General features: G+C 38.5%; 1 protein-coding gene across 1 annotated transcript in view; it reads left to right on the forward strand.

Annotated features, from left to right (window-relative positions):
- pepd (peptidase D) overlaps positions 1–13,167 on the forward strand; it is a 38,078-nt gene that overhangs the window by 8,470 nt on the left and 16,441 nt on the right. Inside the window, exons 2-8 of the mRNA XM_061669482.1 lie at positions 294–477; positions 562–689; positions 783–846; positions 3,402–3,449; positions 5,227–5,288; positions 5,726–5,770; positions 11,439–11,514. Of these exons, the coding sequence (XP_061525466.1) occupies positions 294–477; positions 562–689; positions 783–846; positions 3,402–3,449; positions 5,227–5,288; positions 5,726–5,770; positions 11,439–11,514 (607 nt within the window). The remainder of the gene's footprint in view (positions 1–293; positions 478–561; positions 690–782; positions 847–3,401; positions 3,450–5,226; positions 5,289–5,725; positions 5,771–11,438; positions 11,515–13,167) is intronic.

Below are 13,167 nucleotides of genomic sequence, written 5' to 3' on the forward strand. Positions count from 1 at the left end.
CCATGTTCAAGAAAGGTTTTTGAACAATACAAGACATAATGGCAAGTTGGCAACATTATCAATTGTCTGTACTCAGTATCAGCAAGTACTCCAGTGTAAGTGCTTGAACTCGTACTTGGTCTGAAAAAAGTACCATTGGTGCATCCCTAATGGAAACGGTGAAAAATCAACTTTGAGAGCGGATTTAGCATTTTTAGCCTTCCAAAAAACTATTGTCCTGTAAGCGAACTGCAAAAATCTGTTACGTTTTTATCCGATTTCAGCACCCCTTTATTCCACTCTTGTGCTTTCAGACCAGTCTACTGGCTGGGTAACGAGACCCTTCGAGTGTCCGCTGAGCTTTTCGCAGAGAACCGTCGGCGTCTGTGTGGTGGGCTGAGGGCCAAAGATGGCATGGAGACCTGCTCGGTGGCGGTGCTGCAGGGCGGCGAGCAGCAGCAGAGGCACTGCACCGACACGGACCTCCTCTTCAGGCAGGTCGGTGGTTGTTACGCAGAGCTGTATCATTTCAAATGTAGGACGCGGTTGTATTGTTTCCCTCTTTACACTTTCTCACTATAGGAGTCTTTCTTCCATTGGGCCTTTGGGGTGACTGAGGCTGACTGCTATGGCACGATTGAAGTGGACACGGGGAAATCCATCCTCTTTGTTCCGAAACTACCTAAAATCTACGCCACTTGGATGGGAGAGTAAGTCTTTGTGTTTTCTGGGAGGTGGTGTGTTTGGAATAACATAAATGTTGTGTGCTTTTTACTAAAAGTTGCGTCTGGTTGTGTTGACAGGATCTATTCCAAAGACCACTTCAGGAAGAAGTATGCTGTGGATGAGGTGCACTATACCTGTGATGTAAGTCTACCTTTTTACCTGTCTCTTAACTGAACTTTGTTGTTCCGCCAACCACTACTACTGCTTCGAATACTAATACAGTAATGATAATAGAAAAGACTATAAAAATATCTATTTCTGTTGATTTATGGCAATACTTGAGCGCTATACAATTGTAATGATGATGGAACTTTTTTTTAATAAAGGGCCAATGAAAGTGTCATTTATCAACTTTAGCACTAGGTAGCACAACTGCACATCGACATCATATCACTACCATTCTCAGGACTTTGATGTAATTTTGTCTGTAACTATTTTTGGGTTACACATAAATGTGCATGGAAGAATATAGTTAATAAGTGGGTGCAGTTGTGCTACCTACTGCTAAAGTTGGTAAATTACCCTTTCATTGGCCCTTTATTAAAAAAAAAAAAAAAAGTTCCATCATCATTACAATTGTATAGCGCTCAAGTATTGCCATAAATCAACAGAAATAGATATTTTTTATATTTTTTTCTCTTATCATTACTATATATGATATTTGGGATGTGGGAGGAAACCGGAGTGCCCAGAGAAAACCCACGCAGGCAGGGCGAGAACATGCAAACAGGCGGAGCCGGGCATTGAACCCCGGTCCTCAGAACTGTGAGGCAGACGCTCTAACCAGTCGAGCCACCGTGCCGCCTGCACATTTATGTATAACCCAAAAATAGTTACAGACAAACATTTACACAATTACATCAAAGTCCTGAGAATGGTCGTAATATGATGTTGATGTTGCCAAAAACCTATATATACAAACACACACACACACGTGCACACATATATATATTTTTAATATAGTCGGCGCTCAATTTACACCCAGACCTTCTCAGTTCCATTAAGAGCGAAGGTTTTCTTGCAGCTTCCCTGAGGCGTGCAATTCCCGCCTGGGGGTAGGCTTTCCACGTCAATTCACCGCCGCTTCCTCTGCGAAAGTCACAGTCGGAGCCTTCAAAACACTAAAATGCCATAATAGCTCCGTTCGCCCGCGTTAAGTGTCGCCAGCTGGGACTTGCACTGAAAGCACAATAGAAAACCACACTGTCAATATTGTGATCTCCTTAAGTGCAGCGTACTGTTTTTTTTTGTTTTTTTTAATTGAAAATTTTTTTTTCCATCCACCCAAGCGAGTTGCTTGCAGTCCCCTGCGCACATCAAAATGTTTCGCCTGGCTCGACTTGACGAGCGTTTTGCTCCAGACGGTTCTGCTACCTCTTCTCACAAAGGTGTAAAACACATTTTTAAAGCCTTCAAAAATGTCTTGTTGATTGACATTTTTATGCCTTTGCGGGGCAAGTAGATGTGTCCTTCTTAGATGGAGTAGATGGCTGTCACTTAATGCGTACAGTATATATATTAAATTTAACACAGAGCGGTAAATTATGTTTTGACTTTTTTCTTTTTTTTTTAATATAGTAATCCTGACTGTCCTTTTTTTCTGGCTGACTATTTAACATATTTAACTTTATTATTCATATAGAATATATTTTGTCTATGTAGTTTAGAACAAAATAGTATTTTGGTAGCACTAAAAAGAAAAAATACGACGACAACAAAGTCAGAATTGTGTGAAAAATTTACAATGGAAAAATAAATGAAATAATACAACAACAAATTAATTTAAGAATTGAATCAAAATACTAATGAGAATAAAGTCATATTGTAAGGAAAACGTCATATTTTTTAGAATTAACTCAGTGATCATCAGTATAAGATTGAACTATCCAACCCAATGAAGTCTGAGTATTAAAAGAAAAAAGAAATGCTTTTACAATAGTAAAGTTGTAATTTTATGAGAGTATAATTAACATTTTTGAGGGGGAAAAAAATTATAATGATAAAAGTTGTCAGAATAAAGTGGAAATAATAAGCAAATTAATTCATCATTTTGCAAGAATAAAATCTTTCATTTTGCGAGGCGAAAAAAGTAGAAATTTTACAAAAAATTAAATATTAATTTTACAAGACGCCGAAATTTTAAATGAAAAATGTTCACAAGAAACATGTCATATTCATAAGAATTAACCTGAGGCCAATGAAAGCAAAATATTAAATGACAACGGACTAAAGCTCAAATTACTTTATATAGAGAGAGTTTGAAATAACCGGCTGTAAGAGAGACTTTTGTTGATTTTAACAATAAAACACCATTTTCACTCTGTAATGGCATTTGAAAAATATCTGTTTCAGTCGTCAGTTCGAGTATTTGTTCACTTGTGAAGTATTGTGTCGACCACGGCTGCGAATCGAGACTACCTTCAGACTACCTATGTAAAACTAAAACTATGTGATAGTTGGAACGTTCCCCAGGTGGACACACATGTCAGCAAAATGTCACCTGACATTTGAGGCTGCTGGATAAGCAATAAAGTCACTTGAGGTTCCCTGTCACATCTGTGCTGCGGAGCCATGGCGACACCTGGCAGCCAGAATGCCACACTGCAGCGTGTGTGCATGCGTGTACACAGAAGTGTACACACATACAAGTGTACACACGTATTTGTCATCAATGTTTTAATTTTTTTGCCTTGCAGATTGCTGAAGTCCTGGGCAACCTGAAACCAGCTGTCCTCCTCACACTGGTATGCTGCTTTCTTTCTTCCTACGCTATCTTCATTTAAAAAAAAAAAAAAAAAAAAAAAAAAAGCGCAGGGCAGGAAGGAACCATGTTTACCAACGTAAACGTGAGTTAAAATGGATGGCAGACACCAGTCAATATGGCTGTAGACAGAGTCATTGGAATCTTGATGATGATAATGACAAATGAAATAATCTTATTATATTGGTATTAAGTTTTACACGATCAGGATTTTTGGGGCCGATCAGTGAGTTTAAAAAAACGATCACCGATCCAATCACAGGATGGAGGAATGTGTCTATTTAAATGACCTGTTCATTTACTGTATATACTTGTGTATTTAATTGCTCAAAAAATTATATTTACAATAAATAATTGTAAATAGCCTCCTCTATTTATGCCAGTGAGGCATAGTGACAGAGAGAACAAATGATAAATGGTCTTCTATTAGATGGCAGGAAGTACACACAATAATTAATCTATCCACTTTTTGTGACATTTTTGTTTATTGGTGTGCCGTGAGAATTTTCAATTGTAAAATACCATAAAGGTTGGAAATCACTGCTCTAGTCAGATCGTGTATTCTAATCAGTCAGGTCAAACCAACATTACATTACAGAAATAATGAGCTGCTTGCAAGCCGTATCGTATTAAAAGTACGTGAACATACCTCAAGCAAGCCTTTTCCCCATTTTGTTCTTACAAACACACGGCGTGATCCATTATTGTTGTCGTCCCCATGATAACGAGTGTATCTGGTCGCGTTTGCGTTGACACGATGAAATATACTGTGTACGATGGCGACGCGGAGTAAGTGTCTTTTCGGATCGGCGAATTCTGACATTAAAGCCGATTAAAGCCGATCAGCATAAAATGCTAATTATCGCCCGATGCCGATAAGGCCGACAAAATCCGTGTAAAGTCTAATTGGTATATACGATTTGTGAATTTACAGTAAAGTGAAAAAAAAACCTGTTTATTAATATATTTTTTGAAAAATAACACATTAAAAAAAAATATATATATATATATATATATATATATAATGTATATGTATATATATGTGTGTGTGTATATATAAGTGTATAAATATTTGTGTGTGTGTGTATGTGTATATATATATATATATATATATATATATATACATATTGCAATTTTAGGAGAGTAAAAATGCAATTGAAAGTTATTTTTTATATTACAGGAAGAAAGCGATGATTGTGAGAATAAAGCATAAAAGTGAGACTATAGGTGTACTATTATGAGGAATGATATTACTTTTTACTCGAATAAAGCTAGAATTTTAAAATAATAAAACTGCAATTTTACGAGAAATAAGTTATATGTGAGTATAAATTTTGAGAATATAGTTTAAATATTAAGAATGTTTTTGTCATAATATGCTACATTCTATTGCAATTTTACAACATCGTACTATTCAACTATAACTATAATTTGTCTTCACTGACTGACTAGCTGGGAGAAATAACACAACTTCCCACTACATGGTGTTGCTTTTATGGATGGCAGGATGATATATGATAAGAATCTTTACATCTCCATCATTTATAAGGCTAATTAGTTAGCAATTATACGGTTGTGATGCAAAATATGAACCTTTTACTTTTATTGATTCACAGAAACTTGGACTGGATCAGTAAAAGTCCAATTTGGTAATCAATCTCAACTATACATTGCCGTGTGGATGCATTTAACATTTGTCATTTGTGTGTGTGTGTGTGTGTGTGTGTGTGCTTGCGTGTGCGTGCATGTGTTCATTGTAGCGTGGACAGAACACAGACAGTGGGAGCGTCAGCCGTGAAGCCTCCTTTGAAGGAATTAGCCTGTAGGTTTCCCTTTATTTACACTTTGCTTTATGCGTTCTCATGCATAATGTTAATTTAGTGGCGTAAAACAATGCTGTCCTTTGCACTGCTCTTTGGTGTTTTTTTAAAAATACACACCTTGACGCTCACCTGCCCATCCTCTTCGGGCCCCGCTAGATGGGGGGGGGGGGGGGGGGGGGGGGGGCTCTTGCTCTTCTGGGGATGGGTGGAGGGTGGAAGGTGACGGTAGCGGGGTGCACTGGGCGGTGGTGATCAGCGTGGAGGCATGACCAAGCAGCCAAACAGGACAGGTCAAGAACAATAATAAAAGTAAATAAATAAAATATTTATCAGGGACTTATCTTAAGATTTTTTTTTCCCTTTAAGAAACGATATGTAATGTGGAAGTCTGGTATTGTCAAACTGAGCTACTTTTGTTTTCTTTGTTTTGGTTCAGATTCCAAGTGAACAACACGTTGTTGCACCCAGTCATCGTGGAATGGTAAGATGTCACATGCATGGGATTTAGCTACAACAAATTTCTAAGCAACTTTAAGCAGTGTTTGGAAAGTTATTTTTATGCAAATTAGTTCCAAGTTCAGTTCACCATTCCAAAAATGAACTAGTTCAGTTCATAATTTAAAATTCTGATCAAAGGTCACCATTCAAAAAATGAACTAGTTCATAGTTCTTTTTTTCCCCCCAACATGATGCTGACGAGCTAGTTCACTCAAAATACTGGCATTTCATTTCCTCATTATTACCATCCATTCAGGCCACACTAGTAGCCAGCTGCAACGTACAGTCCCAAAAACACAAGAGCAAACTTGTTGCTTGAATAGTCTTTTTTAAAATGAGGAAATCAAACAAAAACAGGACTTTTCACCTTAGTGCGTAACAAAAACACACAGCACACACTGGATCAATGGTAAAAGGACAATGATAATTGCATTTCTCGCAGCTCTGTCTGACTATATTAACAAAACATCCTATCCTTATAATCAAAAACATAATAATAATTTCATATAGCAGTGTGATCATACAGTGTTTTAATGCAGCCCTATGGGGGGCACAAGCCAGTGCAAACTGTAGGCAGGTCGTAATTCCGGATAAATGCAGGCTTAAAACTTTGCCAAAGAATTCCATACTGGATTGGTCGTGGCCTGGGTTAACAACGTCCGCCACTGGCGCCGTTAACCTACAGAGTACAGGTGGAAATTCAGCTACTGTGGGTCGAAGACGACGGAGAGGTGGAAAGCAGGTTCTGTGGCAGAAAGAGAAGAGGAGAGCACAGAACCTAGAACTGAATGTGGGGACTTTGAATGTTGGGACTATGACAGAGTGTTGTGCAGCTTTTTGGGAAGAGGTGAGACAGGCTCTCGATGGACGGGAGGAGCTTCCAGAAGACTGGACCACTGCAGCCAAGGTGATCAGAGAGGTAGGCTAGAGACTACTTGGTGTATCTTCTGGCAGGAAAGGAGAGAAGGAGACTTGGTGATGGAACCTCACAGTACAGGAAATCATACAAGAAAAAAGTTTAGCTAAGAAGAAGTGGGACACTGAGAGGACCAAGGAGAGGCGACACAGGGCAAAGGTAGAGGTGGCAAAGGCCAAACAAGAGGCATATGATGACATGTATGGCAGGTTGGACACTAAAGAAGGAGAAAAGGATCTATACAGGCTGGCCAGACAGAGGGATAGAGATGGGAAGGATGTGTAGCAGGTTAGGGTGATTAAGGATAGAGATGGAACTATGTTGACTGGTGCCAGCAGTGTGCTATCTAGATGGGAAGAATACTTCGAGGAGTTGATGAATGAGGAAAATGAGAGAGAAGGGAGAGTAGAAGAGGCAAGTGTGTGGCAAGTATGATTAGTAAGGGGGAAGTTAGAAAGGCATTAAAGAGGATGAAAAATGGAAAGGCAGTTGGTCCTGATGACATTCCTGTGGAGGTATGGAAGCATCTAGGAGAGGTGGCTGTGAAGTTTTTGACCAGTGTGTTCAATAGAATTCTAGTGTGTGAGAAGATGCCTGAGGAATGGAGGAAAAGTGTGCTGGTGCCCATTTTTAAGAACAAAGGTGATGTGCAGAGCTGTGGGAACTATAGAAGAATAAAGTTGATGAGCCACACAATGAAGTTATGGGAAAGAGTAGTGGAGGCGAGACTCAGGACATTAGTGAGTATTTGCAAGCAACAGTATGGTTTCATGCATAGAAAGAGTACCACAGATGCATTATTTGCCTTGAGGATGTTGATGGAAAAGTACAGAGAAGGTCAGAAAAAATTCCTTCCTTGTTGGATTTTCTAAAAAGTTCAGTCTGAATCAGTGACCTTCTGCTACAAAGTAATGCAAAACTTCATGAAGCCGGTTTGTTTTTTTTCCCCATTCACAAGCGACCATGGACATAATGGACTACGTGTCAGTCTGCTTGTTCCCTGCATTAGACTTTGCAGCCATCAGATGAATTGACTTTTGGCCAAAATGAGGAGGAATGCTCTTCAGTCACACCTCCTGTTGAGAGAGGCAACATTTCCACCACATGGAAAACAACAACCCCGCCACCATTTGTCACATGGCTTGGCATTAATGCCCTGCCCTTTCACTAGTCATTTTCCACTTTTTTGTTTTTGTGTTTGTTAACTATTACACTGGGTGGAATTATTTTCAGACATTTGTTTAAAAAAAAAAAAGGTTAACCATGGTACAACATTAAATACAACAAAACGGTGTATAACCCCAATTCCAATGAAGTTGGGACGTTGTGTTAAACATAAATAAAAACAGAATACAATGATTTGCAAATCATGTTCGACCTATATTTAATTGAATACACTACAAAGACAAGATATTTAATGTTCAAACTGTTACACTTTATTGTTTGTAGCAAATAATCATTCACTTAGAATTTTATGGCTGCAACACATTCCAAGAAAGCTGGGACAGGGTCATGTTTACCACTGTGTTACATCACCTTTTCTTTTAACAACATTCAATAAACGTTTGGGAACTGAGGACACTAATTGTTGAAGCTTTATAGGTGGAATTCTTTCCCATTCTTGCTTGATGTACAGCTTCAGCTGTTCAACAGTCGGTGGTCTCCGTTGTCGTATTTTACGCTTCATAATGCGCCACACATTTTCAATGGGAGACAGGTCTGGACTGCAGGCAGGCCAGTCTAGTACCCGCACTCTTTAATTACGAAGCCACGCTGTTGTAGCAGCAGGGGGGGCGTCTATGAAAATGACGTTGCTTGGATGGCAGCATATGTTTCTCCAAAACCTGTAAGTACTTTCCAGCATTAATGGTGCCTTCACAGATGTGTAAGTTACCCATGCCATTGGCACTAACACAGCCCCATACCATCACAGATGCTGGCTTTTGAACTTTGCATCCATAACAGTCTGGATGGTTCTTTTCCTCTTTGGCCAGGAGGAAACGACTTCCACAATTTCCAAAAACTATTTGAAATGTTTAATCGTCGGACCACAGAACACTTTTCCACTTTGCGTCAGTCCATCTTAGATGAGCTCGGCCCCAGAGAAGCCGGCGGCGTTTCTGGGTGTTGTTGATAAATGGCTTTTGCTTTGCATAGGAGAGTTTCAAGTTCCACTTACGGATGTAGCGCCAAACTGTATTTACTGACATTGGTTTTCTGAAGTGTTCCTGAGCCCATGTGGTGATATCCTTTACAGATTGATGTCGGTTTTTGATGCAGTGCCGCCTGATGGATCGAAGGTCACGGACATTCAATGTTGGTTTTCGGCCTTGCCGCTTACATTTACTTACAATTGTACGCTGAGGAACATTGTCCTTAAACTGTTCGACTATTTTCTCACGCACTTGTTCACAAAGAGTAGAACCTGTTCCTAAGTTGCCTGTTCACCTGTGGGATGTTCCAAACAGGTGTTTCATGAGCATTCCTCAACATTCTCAGTCTTTTTTTGCCACCTGTCCCAGCTTTTTTGGAATGTGTTGCAGCCATAAAATTAAGTTAACGATTATTTGCTAAAAACAATTAAGTTTATCAGTTTGAACATTAAATATCTTGTCTTTGTAGTGTATTCAATTAAATATAGGTTGAACATGATTTGCAAATCATTCTATTCTGTTTTTATTTATGTTTAACACAATGTCCCAACTTTATTGGAATTGGGGTTGTACACTGTTTTGTTGTATTTAATGTTCTACAGTGGTTGACCTTTTTTTTTAACAAATGTCTGAAAATAATTCCACCCAATGTAATAGTTAACAAAAACAAAAAAAGTGGAAAATGACTAGTGAAAGGGCAGGGCTTTAATGCCAAGCCATGGCAGTAAGAATGTTAATGTACAAACTTTGTTAACAAGTGGCGATGTGTGTGTGGTGATGCTGGAGTCTTACTGGTTTGAATGTAAGTGGACGTCCAAGATGTAACTCATAGACCTTGTGTGTTTTTTTTTTTCTTGGGTTACTCCCTTGAGTTACTGTACGTCTTTGATGCTCTTGAACTGAGTTCTAGTAAGCTCACGTGCAATGTACTAAAGTCTTGAATAATGTCATGCATGATGATGGGCCATCATTTTAGGAATAACAATCACAAAAAAAGGCAGAAAATCAAAGATAAAGTAAAACACACTTCTCCAGAATTAATCTTTTGATGCCTGTTGAACTGAGGTCTTGTGAGCCCTCGTGTGATATGCTAACATCTCATGTGACATCATGCATGCGTTACACTGGTCTATGCTGGTGTTAAACTCAAGGCTGGAGGACCAGATCCGGCCCGCCAAATCATTTTATGTGGCCTCCAAAAGCAAATCGTGTCCGTCAACGTCAATGATTCTTGCTAAAATCGGTATAAATTTCACTTTGTGAAATGTAATAAAAATACATCATAATGTTGAGCTGTTGCAAGCATTTTTTAAAACCCCTTTAAACTTGAAAAGTAGTAGAACAAACGATTATCCTAGACTTCTGATTTCAAAAGTAGTTATCCATCAATTTGTTGTGGATATGTATTGATATGATGAGACAAAAAAAACTTATGATTTCACAGTTAAAAACATTTCATGAAATATGCGACTCTCATGTGACGTCATGCGTGACAGCATGTTTTTAGGAATAAAGGTTGCAAAATTGGGCGCAAAATGCATTTATCCCAGAATGAATCTTTTGATACTCACTAAAGCTGGGGTCTTTTGAGATCTCCCACTATATGCTAACATCTCTCATTCAGTCATACATCACAGCAGTCCATCTTTTTCGTAATAAATATGCAAAAAGAAAAGCTAATTACTTTAACAGGATCAATCTTTTGATCCTCGATGAACTGATGTATTATGAGTTCTCACCAAATATGCTAACATCTCGTGATGTCATGCATAAAAGCGGCCCTTCTTTTTAAGTATAAGGGTCTCAAAATAGAGCGTGAAAAGCCAGAGGAAAAACAAAATGTTTCCAGATTGAATCTTTCGATGCTTGTTTGGTTGAAGGTCTTGTGAGATCTTTGGCCATATTTTAACATTGCACAAGACGTCATACATGCATTATTATTCTATTTAGGAATGAGGGTTGCAGAAAAGAGCTCGCTTAACTGATGTTTTGTGAAGTCTCTTGCTCTGCTAAAATGTCACAATAATGACATGCATGCATTATTCTTCTTTTTAGGACTGAGGGGTACAGTAAAGAAAGAAAAAGCAAAACAAAGTTTGCCAGACTTAATCTTTTAATGCTCATTGAGCCTCAGTCCCATGAGATCTTCAGGCTTATGCTAAAACCTCACAATGGTGACATGCATGCATCATTATTCTTTTTAGGAACAAGGGTTGCAAAAAGAAGACTATTGATTCCATGTTGGAAAAAAAGGTGTAAAAAGCCAATGAAAGGAGGCAAAAAACTTAAAGCAAACACACTTTTTGGTTTACTTTGTCAGTTTTAGCAGAGTTTGGAAGTTGACGTTTTTAGCTATGCAGCAAAAGGAAGATTTAAGAAAAAAAAAAGTTTCTTTGTGACATTTGAAGAGAATGTCTTGGGTCACGTCTTTCCCACAGGATGCTTATTAGCAGAGCACATTTGAATAGCGCAACTTCACGCCAGTGCTCTGACTTCTTCTTTGTTAGTTTGTGCAGTTCACTGCTGCTGACAGATTTGCATCACAAAAGTCCGCTCTTTGTCTCGCTTGTCTGTCCCTGCAGCCGCCTGATTAAGACGGACATGGAGCTAGAGGTCCTGAGGTACACCAACAAGGTGTCCAGCGAAGCCCACAAGATGGTAAGTAGCAGTGTTGGGAAGATTACTTTGGAAATGTATTTGGTTACAATTAGTTACCTGTTGAAAATGTAATAGGATTGTAACTATTTCAATTACTTTCTCCAAGTAATATAAGTGATTCAATTTAATTACATTAGGATTCCCTTTCTTAATTTTTAAATAATGCATCAAGAGAACACTTTGATGGCTCCTCTAAAAAAGTTAAAACCATACATAATTATTTTGGAATTAACCAATATTTGTTCTTTTCACAAATAATAAAATGATTTTTTTTTTTTTTTTTTTTAAATATGATGAACTGTAAATAGACACGTGGACAACATTCTTGGTACCCCTCTGTTAATGAAAGAAAAGACCACAGTGAATCTGACAAAAGTAATAAATAAAAATGTCATGCAAATGAACCAATGGAAATCAGACATTGCTTTTGAATTGTGGTTTAACAGAATTATTTTAAAAAACTAACTAATGAAGTAGGGTTGGACAAAAATGATGGTAGCTTTAATATTTTGTTGCACAACCTTTTGAGGAAATCACTGCAATCAAACGATTTTTGTAACTTTCAACGAGACTTTTGCACCTCTCAGTGGGTATTTTGGTCCACTTTCCATGAGCAAACTGCTGTAGTTGTCTGAGGTTTGAAGGGTGCTTTCTCCTGATAGGATGTTTCAGGTCCCTCCACAGACGTTTAATAGGATTTAGATCAGGGTTCATAGAAGGCCATTTCAAAATAGTCCAATGTGTTGCTCTTAGCAGCCATTCTTGGGTGTTTTTAGCTCTGTGTTTTGGGTCATTATCCTGTTGCAAGACCCATGACCTTGCAACTGAGGCCAAGCTTTCTGACATTGGGCATCACATTTCTCTCAAGTCTTGAGATTTCATTGTACCCTGCACGGATTCAAGACACACTGTGCCAGAAATAGCAAAGCAGCCCCAGATCATAACAGAACCTCCTCCATGTTTCACAGAAGGAACATTATTCTTTTCTTGATATGCTTCATTTCTGTGCATGTGAGCACAGAGCTGATATGCCTTGCCAAAAGGTTCCAGTTTTGTCATGTCTGTCCATAGGACATTTTCCCGGAAGCTTTTTGGGTTGTCAACATGCAGTTTGGGAAATTCCAGTCTCGCTTTTTTATGATTTCTTTTCAACAGTAGTGTCCTCATTGGTCTTTTCTCATGAAGTCCAATCTTGCTCAAACAATGACAGATGTACATCAGTGTCAGATTTCACCCTTGACCTTGGAGTTCACTTTTAATTTCTTCGGCGGTTGTTCTGGGCTCTTTTGTTACCATTTGTATTCTCTTTCTCTTCATTTTGTCATAAATTTTCCTCCTGCTGCCACATCCAAAGAGGTTGGCTAAAGTCCCATGTAGTGCTCAGACTCTGGGTATTTTTCCAAACGAACAATTCATGACGATGGAAACAAGCGTTGATTAAATGAATTTGATTTGTTTTATTCCTTGTACTATTCCAAAATTATAGTCCAACAAATGAGAAGTCCAATTTGATTATTTGACAACTGTTTAATCGGTAAGAGAGCATGCAGGCACATTTTGACCGGCACGTTTTAGCTACTGCGTCTCAGTACAGAAATGTTTTCTTTTTAATTTAAAATGGCTTACTTCAAGGATCCGTCACAGTAGCTCTGC

Source organism: Phycodurus eques, chromosome 2, assembly GCF_024500275.1.
Source record: "Phycodurus eques isolate BA_2022a chromosome 2, UOR_Pequ_1.1, whole genome shotgun sequence".
NCBI lineage: Eukaryota > Metazoa > Chordata > Actinopteri > Syngnathiformes > Syngnathidae > Phycodurus > Phycodurus eques.